General features: G+C 49.1%; 1 protein-coding gene across 2 annotated transcripts in view; it reads left to right on the forward strand.

Annotated features, from left to right (window-relative positions):
* Positions 1 to 204: 204 nt before the first annotated feature.
* AXIN1 (axin 1) overlaps positions 205 to 16,541 on the forward strand; it is a 76,653-nt gene continuing 60,316 nt past the window's right edge. The window contains exons 1-2 of one of the 2 annotated variants that reach the window (XM_055805734.1): positions 205 to 417; positions 2,373 to 3,344. In XM_055805734.1, the coding sequence (XP_055661709.1) occupies positions 2,467 to 3,344 (878 nt within the window). In that variant the 5' untranslated portion in view covers positions 205 to 417; positions 2,373 to 2,466. The remainder of the gene's footprint in view (positions 418 to 2,372; positions 3,345 to 16,541) is intronic. The other variant, XM_055805733.1, reaches the window with a different exon arrangement.

Consider the following 16,541-nt stretch of genomic DNA (forward strand, 5'->3'; position numbering starts at 1 on the left):
CGTGTGCCCGCGGCTGGCCCGGGGCGCCGGGCCCCTCTCGGCCGAGGGCTCCACGCTGCCCCGGCCCGCCCGGGCCCCGCCGTGTGCCCCTGCGCCGCCTCCCCCGAGCCGGGCCGCGCCGGGCCCGCTCCGCCCCCGCGGCCGCTGCCGGGCCCGCAGTACCGGCCGGGGGCGCGGGGGGCGCGGCTGAGCCGCTCTCCCCGGCGCTGGGAGGCAGCGGCGCAGGCGGAGCGGAGCGGTGCGGGGCTGGCTGCTGCTCTCTCCCTGTCGCCGCCACAAGCCAGCGGCCGCGGCCATGGGCGTCCCGGGCCGCCCGCTTTGTGCCGCCGCCGCCCCGCCGCCGCCCGCCGCCCCGGGCCGCCGGTGCTGAGTCGCATGGGCCGGGCCCCGCGCCGCCGCCGCTGCTGCTCCGTGCGGGTGAGTGAGTGAGCGGGGAGGCGGCCCCGAGCCCAGGCCCTGCGCCGAGGCCGCGCCGGAGGCCGCCGCCGGGCGGGAGGCGCGGGGCCGCGCCGGGCGCCGCCGAGCCGGCGCTAGGCCGCCCTGGGCGCGGGGGGGCGGGCGGCGGGCGGCCGCGGACGGGGCCGCGGCGCGGAGGGGCGAGTGGGACCGGGGGAGGCGGCGGGGGCGGCGGCGAGGGGCCCGCCCGGGTCGCTTCCCCCGAAGTTGCCCGGGGGCGGCGGGGGGCCCCGCGCGGCGTCCTGTCAGCGCCGGGGCTGCCCGCGGAGCCGGCCCCGGCCCGCCGCCTCCCCGCGGCAACTTGGGGCGGCGGGAGCCCGGGGTCTCCCGCGGCGGGGAGAGGCGGCCGGGCGCCTCGCTGCTCCTCGCCGCCTGCGGCCGGCGCTCGCCCGCTCTCGGCGGGCACCCCGCGGGGCTGCCCCCGGCCGGGGCGAGCAGCGCCGCCTCGCCGCAACAATGACCGGCATGGCTGCCCCGGGGGCCCGAGGGGGCTGCCCGGGTGGTCACCAGCACCCAGGCAGGGGTATCCGGGCACCTTTCCCAGGGGGGTGGGTGCCCAGCCAGCGCTCGCATCCATGGCTGGGGCACCAACGACCTCAAAATGCAGCATGGTGCGAAAATGTCCCGGTTCTGCCGTGGCGGGCTCAGGCAGGTGTGAGGGCGGCGCTGGCCCTGCACCACAGCACGGTTCGAGCACATGGGGCCTGGCCGTGCTCAGAGAAATGGCAAAGCACCTCAAAGACATGTTCGGTGGGGTGGGGTGAGCTTTGAGAAGGCAGGCTGAGCTAAAACATGTCTTTCCTGGTGTGTTTTCACATGCAATTGAGTTAATCCAGTGCAAGGAGTAATTTGTCAGGCGGCTGGTGCTCTGCAGTACTCGGGGCTTTGAGACTGATGCTCTTCTAGAAAGCGAGACTTCTGCTACTGTCTTTACGTGATGCAGTTATCTTGTCGAGCAGCAGAAGTAGGCAACACAAGGATTGCCCTTTTCTGCCTTCCCCACACCTCCCAGCCTCCATATTGCCTCGTTGCTCTTGTACTTGATCAGATTTCCTTCTCGAGGTGATTTTCTCATCTTCTTTTGATGACCTGAAATTTTCCCAGGCCTGTAGCATGCAATGTTGTTAGCATAAATGAACCTTTTCTCAATGGCCTGTCTACAAAAACCAGTGCCAGAACTGAGCTCCTGTGCTAACATGCCCATCTGAAGCAAGAATGCAGTCTAGATGCCCAAAATATTGGGGTCAACGATGCATCTGTATTCCCCTAGAGCTAGATGAGGCGACGCAGCCTATTTCTAAAATGCAGAGATTTGCGAGGAATGTGGCGCTGGTATGTCACTTCAGTGTACGAAAGCCACCTGTGTTTGATTAAGGTGCAGTCTCGCTTTCAGGACTAACTGGATATTCTTTGAAAATATTTTTCACAAGCCTTAAATTCCTATTTGGGGATGAGAATTTCCTAGACCCATAGCCCGATAAAAACATGCTGCCTTAGTATGATCTGGTATGTGTGCTGTCCAGGTAGGCTGTGCAGAGGAGTTAGTGGCAGTGCAGAGGTGGCATGTGTCCTGTAGCACCGTGTGGTACCTGAGCGTAGATCTGTTGGATGTGGGGACTGCCAGATCCCAGGGTCCTGTAAAACCACTGGCATTGGGAAATTGGCGGCTGTTATAGGGTAGTACCAGCCGTATCCATGATGCCGAATGCTGGATGTAAAGTTTTGGGATACTCTGTAACTGTCATTTTTAAAGGATTTGAGCCTGGTTTTGCATGCTGTGAAGCCACCAACCACTTTGCCATTGATTCTGCTGAAAAAGAGGTGTTAATACAGTAATGACACAGAGCAAAGTTAGTGTAATCTTAAGAGTGTTTATTTACAGTGATACTTGCTTATTTTTTTCTTGTCTGTTTCAGCCCAGCGAACTTGTTCACCTTGGAGCTACAAATATTGGTGATTTGAGATTTGAACTCATCCCCCACTGTTCCTGCACAAGCAAGGACCAGAAAGATGAATATCCAGGGGAAAGGCTTCCCCTTGGACCTTGGAGGAAGCTTCACTGAAGATGCTCCGAGGCCACCGGTTCCTGGTGAGGAGGGGGAGCTTGTGTCCACAGATCCAAGGCCAGTTAGCCACGGTTTCTACTCCGGTAAAAGCGATGTGGTTAGAAATGAGATGTCCACGGCAACACCAAGGCGCTCTGATTTGGATTTGGGGTATGAGCCTGAGGGGAGTGCTTCGCCAACTCCACCCTACCTGAAGTGGGCTGAGTCGCTGCACTCTTTGCTGGATGATCAAGATGGTATCAACCTCTTCAGGACTTTCCTGAAACAGGAGGACTGCGCGGATCTGCTGGACTTCTGGTTTGCCTGCAGCGGCTTCAGAAAGCTGGAGCCATGTGCGTCTAACGAGGAAAAAAGACTCAAGCTGGCAAAAGCCATTTACAAAAAATACATCCTCGACAACAATGGCATTGTGTCCCGGCAGATCAAACCGGCCACAAAAAGCTTCATCAAAGACTGCGTCATGAAACTGCAGATTGACCCTGATATGTTTGACCAGGCCCAAACGGAGATTCAGTGCATGATAGAAGACAATACCTACCCTTTGTTCCTTAAGTCAGATATTTATTTGGAATACACGAGGACAGGTGGGGAAAGTCCAAAAATTTATAGTGATCCAAGCTCAGGGTCTGGGACAGGTAAAGGGCTACCTGGGTATCTGCCAACTCTGAATGAGGACGAGGAGTGGAAGTGTGACCAAGAGGCCGAGCCTGAGGCCAGCAGGGACTCGGCACCTTCCAGCAGGCTCACGCAGAAGCTGCTTCTGGAGACGGCCACCCAGCGCGCTGCCTCAGCTCGCCGCTACAGCGAGGGCAGGGAGTTCAGGTAGGTGAGCACCAGGGCAGCATCCCTTCCGCGGGGTGCCTCCGGGGAAGGGATCAGGGATGGGATGGGCACGGGAGCGATGGGAGGCCTTGGAGGACCTTGGGGGGCAAGGAGCATCCACATTGGTACAGGATGGCATTGCGCGGGTGCTTTGGTGGAATGCAGAACTTTATTTGAAAGTAGTCGCAGCTTATTTTAAGGGTGTCTTTGGCCATTCCTGTCTGATTGGCATGAATCATCCCTGCAGCACGCTCCTCACCTGGGGAAACTGCTGCTGGACGTGGTCTGGAGGCAGGCAGGGCTTGGTGGGCAGTGCAGAGCCGTGGCGAGCAGTTGAGCAAGCTGCAGTTTGGGTTGGCAGTAGCCCACATCAGCAGAAGGGCAGCCTTCAGTTACTGTAGCACAGGCAAGTACAGCTGGTGGTAAAACTTCTCTGTATAAATGCACTGGGAAACTGTTGTGATGAGCCACAACTAGAAGCTGCAGAAAGCTTGCAGGAGATACTGTCACCTTGGTAATGTTTGTGTGAGTGAAATGGGGCTCACAGTGCTCCCCAATAATGGTATTGCTTTGCACGCGAGCTTCCCAGCACTGAATTCTAGCAGTTTCAGAGCCAGAATCACCGAATCCAGTTAAAACTGTTCCCAGCTGCAGCTTTTCCCCTCATCAAAGTAATTGCTGTTTTTTTTAACCGAAGGAGTTGCACAGTTTTGGAGCCTGTTTTTTTTCTGGGTCCCCCACCCACTTCCAGCCAACATGGATTTTGAAACTTGCTGAGAGCTCAGTTAAAATTCCAGACAATTAACTTAGCAGGGAGCTCTCTGGGATCAATAAGCGTGTGTGTGTCTAACCCTTGCTGAATCAACAGAACCCGGCCAGAACACATTCCTACCTTTTTTTTTTTTCTTTTTTTTTTTTTTTTTAAATAAAATCTCCTTGTTTTAAGACCTGCTTAGGCTAAAATCTGACGCTTTGTGAAGATTACGAAATGAAGTAGCTGAACTGTCCTCTTCAAAGCCGCCTGCCTTATGAAAAGCATTTCTGTGTTTAATCTCCCTCGGCCGTCCCTTTAGGCTGGCAGCTGGAAACGCATCCCGCCCCGCGCAAGGTCTCGGCGCCTTTCAGCTGGCGAAATGTTTTCGGTTTGATTCTTGTTTTCTTACAGATTTTGAGGAGGGGATGTTGCATGTGAAACTCTTGCAGGGAGGGGGGGGGGGGAAGGGGAATTCACGCAGACTCCCACTGTTTTAATCAGGAGTCAGAAAAAAAATATCCCCGTGTCTTGGGACTTTCCCATGGAGTTAATAAAAACCTTGAATGTTTCTTGAAGTGCATTTTCACTGAGCTGTTGGGTACTCACCATAAGCAAAGGATTAGAAAAGTCTATGATTTAAGTATCTTTTTATTTAAGGGATAATGGCTTTAAGATTGAGAATAGCTTATTTGACGTTCAGCTGTGTTTGTTTCCATGCTAGAGCAGGTAGCAAAAACCTTTGTGCAACACTGCGCTTCTCACCTCCAGCTTCAGAAAAAAATGCATTTACCCAGAATCTGAATAGATCTGTGCCAGATTTTAAAATGGCTTAAGAAATGTGCTGTGAAATAGAAGCACTTTGGAGTATAGTTTCCTCTGTCTTGGGCATTTTTATACCAGATTGGAACAACATGAAATAAACCTTTACCTGGGGGATGGAGGTCAGAAAAAATGCATTGCTATTAATTTGTAGTGTCCAACAGCCTGTCATTGTGGCTGCTGACGCTCTGTTGACCTGTGGGGTAGGGAGGCACGGAAACGTTTACTGTTCTCACCAGAGCAGGAGTCATTTCTCAGCCTGGAGTAACTGAAGATAAGTGATTTATTTTATTTTTTTAATGTTGGTATGTCAGCTCTAGTGGCGCCCAGAGCATTGCCATGGAAGATGCTGCTGAACTGCGTAATCTCTGCGTTTTTTATTCTAAAAAAATCTGCTGAGATACTAATTTATGAGGTGATTGTTCCTCTTTGTGCAAGACCTTGTGGTTGAATTAACTTACTTCCCGGATGTCATATAGCAATAGCTGTCTTGAATAAGCCAGTTTTTTAGCTGTAGCATCTTTATCCTGCAGACTTTTTTGTCTGTGTCCTTTTTTACCTGAGTAGCTGTGCAGGAAGCTGGTGGAGCTGCTTGCCGCAAGAAGCGATAGCTGCATGCAGCATTTGAAAGGCTGGGTCCCAATTTATTTTGAAAATTTCCACAAACCTTTTTTTTTTTTTTTTTTTTGCATATGTGTGGAAGAATTTCTCATTTCTGTTCTTGAGGGAATGTTGAAATAAGCTGTTTTGCATTATATCTGAGGGCCTGTTTAATCTTCCCAAGATTGAACTTCTATTCCTTGGCTTCCATGGAAACCCTAAATAAAGAGGAATCTGAGCAAATGCAATAGAAGTATTTCTCTGTTAGCAAATGAGCATCTTGAATCAGCTCCAAATTTTTTTCAGCAGAAAGTTCATAAATCTTGCGGTAGCTCTGCTTTTGGGAGAGCAAACGTAAAAAATTCCTGAAACAGCAGAAGACAACCCATTATTAGCATTGGATATTTTGAAGGTGTGCAAATGTGCATACGTATTTGAGAATATCCTGAAGCCAAAAAACCATTGCTGTTGCCCACTGTGTTTTTGTATGCGTAGGAAAAGGCCAATAGTCATAATAGTTAGGCTCCTGCAAATTAATTGGACATTGGTTATGGATCAGTGAACTTCAAAGAGGGTAACCCCTGAAGATCTCGGGCATTAACTCGCAGCTTCCGAAAGTGACACTAACATGGTTGTGAGGGCGGCTAAATCGTTCATTAACCTTCTTCTGACACACTGGGATGGCGTTCCTCAGATCCGAAAAGCAGAAATTAAACCTGTGCCTGAGAACCGTCCTGCAGCTTGGTTTTTGAGCACTCCGGGAAAATGCACACATCTTAGAAAGTTGGGAATTTGATGATTGGTGATGAAATCTTTTGTCAGGGTGGGTTTCTTCTGCTGTCTCTAGCTGTGCGTCGGAAGGGGCTCCCCTCCCACTCGCAAGGCACTGGAGAGCAGTACTTGCAGCCGTTGCCTTTGCTTTCTTCCCATGGTGGGAAGTGAGAAGAATATATGGTGTTACCTGTGAGCAGCTCTGCCTTTGTCTCTTCTGAAAGCCAAGCAAGCTGGGAGCTTTGGGTTAATTCTGCCAGTTGTTTTAGGTTTTGACCAGTGTCATGAGGTGCACAATGTGTTGAAAAGGAAACCTGGAGGATGGTGATGAGAGGACACATGGTGGTGGGTGAAGTCTCAAGTTGTTGGAGATTGATTAGTGTTGCAGTGGAGCTGCAGGCACGGGTAGAGGAATTTCTCACGGGTGGAGGCTTTGATATACACATGGGTTTGGTTTTTTTAAAGGAAGCTGGCTACATGATCCAAGCTTTAATTTCCACAGTGCTGAGCTGACTAAGCTCGTGGTGTTTCACAAGTGTTGGTGGTTCAAATGAAAAGGATGGGTGATGTGGGTCTGCACTGGGGCCAGCAGAAATCACCAGGAGAGTCTTTATGGTTGTGCCCACATACTGGCAGTCTCTGTGGACGCACGCAAGGGCAGCTCTCCCCAAAACATACAACCAGCACTTCTTGATAACAGGGTATGCAGAGAAAGCAAGGGGAGCAAAGCTGAAGGAGCTTTAGAGGGATGTGACAATGTCTGGTCTGAGATGATGCAGTGATGAACTGTGGCGTGGAGAGGAACGCTGTAGGCTGGTTCGGGGAAGATGCAGGATCTCACCATTGCTTAGGTAAATGGTCCAGCGGTCAGAAGCTGGGCCTGCATCAGGAGGAAGGTGAAATTTAGCTGGCAGACCTGATTTTGAGGTTTGCTGCTTCATTTGTAATTAAATTGCACACTTCTGACTCAAGACTGTGTGGTGAAGGAATCGGTGTTAATTGTACCAAACGAGTGGAAAACTGGGGATGCAAAATCACAAATGCTGATGCGGGAGCAGTCTGTGTTCATAAAGTATAAGGCATACGGTACTGCCTTACTAATGCTTCTTTTAACTGGAGGGGACAGCATGTGCATCTTGGATTTGGGCTATGGCAGCTTCATGAGAGCTTGTTTGCTTGAAGAAAGCAGCTACTGAATGTTATACCCATATGTAAAGGCAGAAAGAAAAGTTTTAGATGCTTAGCTTGAATTAAAATTGCTGGGCCCATAACATCACTTGTAATCAATGCAGCTCTGTTTGGAGTCTGTGTAGAGCAGTGGCTCTTTCCAGTTTTAAAGAAAATAAGTTACAGAAGAATAGTTTGGGTTCTGCATTGTTCTTGAGAGAAGTTGGCCTAACAGGGAGGTGGGGTCTGATGCTAATAGCGTGAAGTGGTAATTTAGTGACTGGAGCGCTCTAAGATACACAAGACAAAGACTGATGGTGTTTCTGCACAGAAGTTACGCCAGCTTTTTTAAATACATTGTTAAGCTGATGAAACTTCTGCATGGAAATGCTTACATTAACAGTGTAAACTATTTACACTTGTGGTTGCCAAGTTCTAGAATGGATTTTATTTGAAGAAGAATACCTTTTGTGCCCATAGCTTTGCCTCTACACAAATCAAGATGAAGAAGTGGTGTATTTGTTGTTTGGTTATGGATCAGTGCTTTGGCTTCTTTTGAAAGACAGGTAGTTAAGCTTTTAGCACTCTCTTTTGATAGATTAATAGCGTTTTCTTCCCTCCTCCAGCAAACAGCTACCTTAGTTTGTTGTGATTGAGTTTTATTTGGGTTACAGAATCACTTCTGGTAAAAGCACAAAAGGGGAGTTATATTACCATCTGTTTGGTGCCGAGGAGGTTGAGGTTGGACATGGCAGGGGGACACGATGCAGCCCAGGAACAGATCACCAGAGCAGAGGGGATCCCAGTCCCTGGAGGGCTTCACGGCTGGGTTAGTGCCATGGCCCGGCTGGTCCCGTGTTGGCAATGGTCCTGTTTTGATGTGCACTGATAATGATGACATAAATCATGAAATGCCGTATTTTGAGAACCAGGTTGGAAGTCGGGCTGGTTTGGGTTCTGCCTGGTTTCAGAAAGAATTGGGTGCTAAAAGGCTGAACAGGAGCTGAACTGATCCCAGGACGCTGAAGCATACCCAGGAGGCGGGCCACAGGCTGCGTACACCTTGGTTTTGATCTGCCGTTCAACTTGGCTTTATGTTTCAAGAGTTTCTTTGTTGTCGCTATAATGGGCTAATCCCTTGAATAATTAAGTTACTATTGGACGTTTTAAAAATGACTGCCTCTTGGATGTTTTCCTTTAATAGTCTGTTAGATGCTGGATTTATTAACTATTGAGACAGACTGTGAAATCCTGTTATGCCAGGCTTTCCTGGTAGAAAAGGGACTGAGAAGGGTGTGGGGGGTGCTGGGGGAGCACATGCTGGCCTGGTGTTAGGGTAGAGCTGTTGACTTCCCCACATTCCCAAGGTGTGTGAGTAGTCCTCTCGTGCTAGAGCACGCTGCCATCATGGGTCATCACTCGGTTTGGGGCTTCAGAAGGTGCTCCAACAAGTTGCAGCACTGTGGCTGCATGGTGCAAGGCCAGTCATGCAATCACCATCCATTTAAAATAGATCGTGGACCTGATTTTATTAGGATCAGTGGAGAAATCTGGTTTCAGAAGTGGCTTTATGTGTAGTGTGGAAAATCGCTGTGTTTAAAAATAAAACACCAAAACCTCAGAAAGGAGGTGCTGATATCCTAAATAAGTTCTTTGAAATATCATTGGATTATTAGGCTCATCCTTAAATCCATTAAGCAAATTACTGTTAATCAGTCAAATAAAAGAAGGAGGATCTTTTGCAAGGCCCTGTCTTTTGAGCTGTATGCAGAAGCTGTAGTAATATTTTAATTTTCCGTCTGTCAGTGGATGTATTCAATCACTTTGCTTCCTTATGTGCAGGATTTGAAATTAGAAACTGAGGTTAATTATCTGCATTAAATGAAATATGTGAAGACCACAAAAGCAAAAACCTTCACAATTTGGTATGGTCTGTTAAGCTAGGCAGGCTGTTTCAGAAGGAGAAGGGTTATTTTTCCCTGGTTTTGTTCCAATTGAAGGGTTTTAGTCACAGTAATTGAAATGATTAAAAAGTCAAATTGCTGGCGAATATAATTCTGAGCATCTTTCTGAAAAGCTCTGACACTTGGTTGAGAGCAGGGGCTTGCTCTGCCCAGCCTCGCCAGGCAGCATGGAGCAGCCGGTGTGCCAGCCCGGCATGGGTCAGGCTGGTTGTCCTTAGGGCTTTGTTATCAACCTCTTCCATGGCAATGGGAAGTCATAGCTCTGCTGCTCGGTTAGTGGAGGTGATTTGGAAGTGGAACGACACTGGAAGAGAGCTATGCTTTTGAGCATACCAGATAAAAAATGGGTTGAACACCATGCATCCTAGTGCCAGTAATTAGCTAATTACTGCCTGCTTCAGTTGGAAGTGCAGCTTCAGACTCTGCAAAGAAGGTGCGGCTCTTGGAAGCACACCATCCCGCAGTGGTCAGCTGCTTTTGGGGTGATTTGTTTGTTAAAGGGCTCATTTTTTTCCTGCCACTGCAGTATGCACAAGGCTAAGATGTCAGCTGCTTTGGGGTCTGCAGTGCCCACCTCTGCTCATCGGGGGCAAAGCTGCCCTTTCACTGGTGTAGCCCTGAATACTGGGCTCTGGGCACTTGAGGAAAGGTCTGACTCTTCTGGAGACACGCATCTTCTCGCTCCCCTCTGCCATGTGCCAGAGCTTTGCCTAAAGTCACACTCAGAAGTTAAATTGTAGGTCATGCTTGCATGCAAAAGCAAAACCATCGTTACTTGCAGCCTTGGTCTCGAAACTTCACTGTTGTAAGGCAGTGATGAATTTAAGTAGAACTGTTGCAGTTTTAAGTCACATTATCCAAGTTCTATAAAACCCAACTGGAAATTGGATTTTACCTTTGAAGACTCCAGAGTACACTTTTGTGGTAAGACCTGGAATTTTTTGGTCCTGTGACCCCCCCAGATACAACCTGTCCCTAAAGTACCAGCTTTTTAAAGGTGTTTAGCTTATCTGCATAGCTAATAGATGAATAATGTTCATCTGTCCTGATGAAAAATAGCAGAGGGAGGGAAAACTATGGAGGAAAAAACCTGCTTGAAAATGCTTGAAACCAGTGAGACCTACTGGTTAGCACCAGGACCTCATGTTAGTCCCTGGACCTACCTCCAGAGCTAATGACCAGAAGCTACTGGGGTTTATTCTTCCTTCATCCCTCCAACCTCCATATATTCCCTGCTGTGTTGTAGACAGAGAGTCTCAGTCCTCTCCCTCTCCCCATTTTCATCTTCCTTTTTTCTGGAGGTTTGGTTTATTGTCATTTATCTCCAGTGTGTGTGTTCAGAGAAATGCTGGTGCTGGAAGGAGGAGAGCAGTAGGAGTGGGGAAGTGGGATTGCCATTTTTGTAGCAGTCCATGTTTAGGGTGGGTTAGTTCTGCTGGCATACCATGCCTGTTGTGTTCAACAGATTCATCCTTTTCAATCAGAAATTTTGGACTTTTTCTTGGCTGGCAATCAGTGTTTTGGACTGGGCGAGATTTTTCTGGAAGAGGGGCTTTCTTGTTCTACCACTGCTGCCAGCCTGGTCCAGGCGGTTACTTTGGGACCACCAGCCAGTACATGTATTCATGTGGGATTGATCGTTTGGTAGCTGAGGACCTCTCCAAGCTTTGACAAGCTAAGTACAAATCGGAGCTGAGTCACAGGAGAGCTCCTGGGAATTGCAGGTAGGATTCAGGGAGAGAGGTGTGGGGACTCTGTATCCCACTGTAACCTACTGGGCTTAATTAACTTTGTCCTGGCTCTGCCCCACAGAAGCAAGAGCTGTAAAACCATTTGGCACCAGACATGTAAATGAGAGCTGGGATGAAGCGACTGTTACCCTCGAGGATCCCAAAAGAGGAATCAACAAATAGAAATTATTCTATTAGCAGGGGCAAAGTTCACGGGTTAACCATCGTGTCAAATCAATGAAATACAGCCTTGATCTCCTGCACAAGGGCTTTATTGTATATAAATAAGAGTGCCCGAGCAAAGACAGCAAGTTCTTGCACTGTAACGTTTGCAGTGTGCTGAAGAAAGGGAAGCTGTACAGATTGTAGCACAGAATGCCTCCTTCGGACTTTGGCTTCATTCCTCCTTCAAAAGATTTTAAAACGTGACCTTGGAACCTTCTTGCTCTCCTTATGGCCCTCCCTAGATTGGATTTCCACAGGGCGTGTATTTTTTATTTTTTTTAATAAAAAGTTGAGGTCTTTGGCTAAGAAGCCTTGTCTTTGTACTTTTAATTCAGTCCATGTGACTGTCATAACGTTTATTTCTTAGGAAATGAAAAATGTTCCTTCTTGAGCAAAGCTGCAGAAGAAAGCTGTTGGGTACGCTGGCAGCCTCAGGTGTGTGCAGCATGTGTCTTCTGCTGACCTGCTAGCGCTGGACGAAGACCATCACCCCAAGTCCTTTGTTGCTTGGTGCATGGCTCTGGCAGGAAAAAAATGGCAGAAGCCACCACCTTTGTTGTGGAAGTATTTAATTGTCTTGGAACATCGGCATGCTCAGAGAAACTTTGTTTTCCTCTCTTGGGAGAAGCTGCTTTGGAAAGGGTCGCTTGACCCTCTTTTCTTCAAGATGGGCCAATGCTGGCAAAAATAGATGAGCTTGAAAGAAGATGGAAAAGGGCAGCAAAGTATGTGCGGATGTGTCACTGCAGCGTAGGATTTGTCACGTTGTAAAACAGCGCTGTGGTTTTCCCCTCCAGATACATGCAGTGAAGCTTGTGACCTGGGGGTGATTTCCATGCTGCCGGCTGGGGAAATTAGCCCAACTGGAGGCATTTGAGAAGGCAGAGCATCCCACTGTCCCCGAGTGCTGGTTTTGGGTCTTCCCCAGATGCAGCAGGTGGAGCCTGCTAAAAATGATCCATAAACCTTCCTCCTCTTGAAGACAGGAAGCTTTCCAGATGGGCATGGGAAAAACTTTCCTTTAGTCCTGGAGATAACAGGTCACGCAGCTTTACCCAGTGATTCTTGCACAATAACTTGTGGTCAGGCTGAAGTGTCTATTTTAGAAAGGCATCCAAGTGATGGGAGGTCATGCAGCATTTTTGTTATCTCTTCCCGCAGTTAGTTACTCACTGTTCCCAGTGTGTTCCTTATTGCTTGCTTCAGTTTTTTCCAGCTTCGGTTTCTAGCTGCTGGGTTTTGATGTGTCTTTGCTCGCTTTAGAGGCTCCAAATACCTTTGCATGTTTGAAAAAACCCTACTAGAATGGGTGTGAAAGTTCTCCTTAAGTGGCAGCAGCTTTGTTATGGAAGGCCCTTTGGTTTTATTAGACTTTTCAACCCTCCAGTCGACTGTTAAACAAGCCGTAGCTTGTCACGGTTGACAAACCTTTCCTCTGGTCTCAGACCTAACCTACCAGTTTAAAAGGCAGTATTCTTTTGTGTGCAGGTTTCTGGGTGGGGACCATCGGGCTTCTAAGGGAAATTAACTTGCGGCCTCTCTTTCCCCCTCCCACCTCAAATGAATTAAGTTTTGTGTTAACTGTTCTATCACTTTCAAAGGCCAAAAGGAAATGTCAGCCTATGCTTTAGGTTTTCTGCTACCTTGAGGTACTCTGCTACCCACTAAGAGTGCAAGTAGGTGGGAATATGGAATTATACTAAAAACAAACCAGCTGCACAATCGGTGTCAGCAACTAAAGATAAAACGTAGAAAGTTTTTTTCAAATGATTCATCCATAATTATTTAAAAACATGTTGAATTTATTCTTAAGCTTTGGAGGAGAATTCTTGCAAGGCTGGCGTTTGCCGTCCGTGGTGTTTATACACCTGAGTAAATGCCTGTCTCAGCAGTTTGTCGGTGTTGAGTGCTCCAGATCTAAATCCCTTCAAAGGTAATCCCAGCACACCTTTGTCTCTGCTGGCCTTTCCATCTCCAGAGTTTTCACTGGTGAGGTGCAATCAGTCGTAGCGGTGGCTGGCACTAGGATAGGCAGAGTGCCGAGGCTCACGTCGTTTTAATAGCAGTTTCACGCAGATTTGTTCTCTGTAGGTTTTAGGTGGCAAAGGCTGTAGCAGCTGGATGACACAAACATGCTGATGGGGACCGGTGGAGAGGTGGTTGGAGAGCAGCGTTGTATGCCCACAGCCACGCAGCCAAGCTGTGGGCTATATCTGCTCTCCCCTGATTACATCCCTACAGCATTATCTGTTGTATGGATTGTAGTGGTCTGGGGAAGAAGGGAGGGAAGTTCCTTTGGATGGTCCCTCTCAGATGCAGCAGGCTGACTTCAGGGGTGTTGGAAGGCACAGTGCTTTTCCTCGTGGTGTGTCATTCCAGGTGCTCGTGCTTTCTGCCCAACTGGGCAAAACTCAGTATTTTTATTTTCAGCCCTGCGGTATTCAGGAGAAGGTAGCCTGCGCTGAGAGAGGTGCATTTTTCACATGCTTCTCCTTCCGTCATTGCCAAGAAGTTGGAAATGCGGTAAGCTGAAGTGGCTGAAAATTATTCAGGGTTGTTGTTGTTTTTATGCTAACATAGCACTCTTCCCAACTCACCGGCCCAGATAAGCATCCGTGCAGGGCAGGGCTCGTGCCCACGTGGCCGGGAGGGCAGCCGGCACTGCAGTGGGTGTCACCACCGAGCAACCAACGCCTTCCAGTTTCATCAGGTTCAGGGTGCGTTTTTCTTCCAGTGAGAGGCACGGCAGGGCACGGACACCTGCAGCAGCCTGTGCTGCCTTTCACTTTGCTCCACTGCAGCAGAGCAGGGAGAGGAGGGGAAGGATCTCTGAGACCAACATCTCGGTTAGCATCTCTGATCCAGACATTAGCAGGGTGCCCTCAGTCCCTGGGACAGTTCTCCAGCTGAGCTCCACTGCTCCGTCGTGCTGCTTGGCTGGAAGAGATGAGCAGATTTGAGGAAAGCAAAAAACTCCAGTGCTTGTTCTGGCCCCTCTCCTGCTGAGCCCTGCTGCCTGCAGCTCCAGCTTTAGTCAAGAGCTCAAGGAGGCTTTTCTTATCCTGCAGCAGCCTTGGCAGAAAAGTCAGCTGGTCCCATGTTGATCTGTTTTCCTTTTTTGATGCAGTGCTGGAGCTGCACTCCCCTCCTTGAAAGCCAACTATCCCTTGCAAGTATCATTGATTCAGGCACTCTCAGCCTGGGAGAGGAGGCTTGTTGGAGCTGTAGCAAGTGAGCTGATATCCCACTAATTTTATAGTGAAGATGCTGGCCTTGCAGTCCTCCCAACCCACAGCTCTTCCACATGCTCAGGAGGGTATGTGCGTCGTACAGCACACTGGATTCGCCTCCCCTATGGTAGGATACACTTGAGAGATGGCAGTTGCTTGGACTCGGCAAGGTCGTCTGGGTTTTGGTCCCTGATGGTGACGCCCTGAGTCAGTTCTGCATGGATTGCGCTCTCACCTCATGTACGTAGGTTCTTCTGTCTGGAACCATCAACCACATTGCCAGCAGTCAAGCTACAAGCAACCCTTTTTCTTCATTAATTGCCACCTGTGGCTTGGCACCAGCAATGTGAGAAACCCTCCCAGGTGGCCCATCTTGGGCTGTGGACTTGGGTGTAGTGTGTTGCCTCGGGTGGTATGGAATAGCATAATCCTCTCACTTCCCAGCCTTGGAAATCATCCTGGAAGCCTGAGCTGAAGAAAGAGCGTGAGAGTGGAGCCAAACCTCTTGTTCCAGATGGGACAGTAGTGGCAGGAGCACCTATTGTCCACAGAGGTGTTGCCAAGCCATAGAAGGCAATTAGCCGGGAAGAAAAATGCGCTTCCTTTAAAATTTGAATTTTAAAAGTAGTTTTTCTTTTTAAATTGAATGTACACACCTTGATATGTCAAGTAGGCAAAATTGGGATTGTAAGAGCAGGCACCTGAAATTATCTAACTCGTGTAGTTAGCAACTTAGTAAAACAGGCAGGTTTGTCAAACAGAATTATATTCAGCCCTGAGTGATAGCTGAGTGTGAACAGGATTTAAAACATTGGGTTACTCTGCCTTTGGCACAGAGGACAAGTAAAAAGTCCTGGAGTACAGTTGAGAGGTCTCTTTCTAACCATATTGTCACCAATGCAGTTGTGGTGGAGAGAGAGTTGAGAATAATTTTTTCCCCCCTGTGTAGGGTCACCTTTTAGTGTTGTAGATCTAAACTGTATTAAACAGTCAACCCCTCTGGGCCTTAGAAAGGTTTTCATCAGCTCTCCCTTTCATACAGGGGACCCTTCTGCACCAAGTCCCCCTCCCTAGCTGACACGTATTTGTGCTAGGCTGCTGGATTTTGCCTTTACTATCTTAGTGCTCAGTGCATCCGTTCCCTCTGTGTTACCACATTTTGACTGTGAATTTGGAAACAGAGAGTATGATTTCCGTGGTGGGGACCTCAGGGATGAGTGATCCTTCTCACGTGCTGGGGTGAGCATGGAGATGGGGAGCATCAGAGTGGCAGTGCCATAGCAGGGAAGGAGAGGAGGGCAGCAGGGAAGTATCACCGGCAGTCTGTGACCTGCAGCAGTCTGGGTTTGAGGAGGTGGACTAGAGGAGAGGGTAGATGGTGTGGCCCTGTGTTGGCTGGGGACTTGCTGACGGTGCGAGCTGTCAGAAGCTGTTGGAGGTCAGAGTGCCCTCCAAGTCCTGGAGGAGTGCCTTATTGGCATTTTGCTATTCTTCCTACCTCTGGCTTCCCATACAGACAAAACGGCACCGCTTCTGGGAGAGAAGTGTGTTAAAGCTTGTCCCAGGCTCTTTGAAGCACATTGTTGGCTTTCCTTGCATTAATCCTTCCTCCTTGCTCTTCACATGGTCCCTGTCATGCAAGATCAGAAAAAGTTGTTTCAGTACCTCACCATAGCTAATCATGTTTTTACCTCTCTCACCAATTCCTTAAAATACTCCTGCTCTCAGTAAGTATGTCAGCCGCGGCCACCTTACCTGGTGTTGACAGTAGTCCTGCTCCAAGCTGGAGGCTGGACTACTCTGCTCTTCCAGAGGTCCCTCCCAACCAGTGCCTCTGTGATTTTAGTCCTTAATTAAGTGCCAGGAATTAAGATCCTCCCCTGTCACATGCATGTCTGAAGGACTTCCATCAGCTTTCGTGCAACAAAGAGCCCTGC

The sequence above is a fragment of the Falco peregrinus genome, chromosome 5, assembly GCF_023634155.1.
Source record: "Falco peregrinus isolate bFalPer1 chromosome 5, bFalPer1.pri, whole genome shotgun sequence".
Lineage (NCBI taxonomy): Eukaryota > Metazoa > Chordata > Aves > Falconiformes > Falconidae > Falco > Falco peregrinus.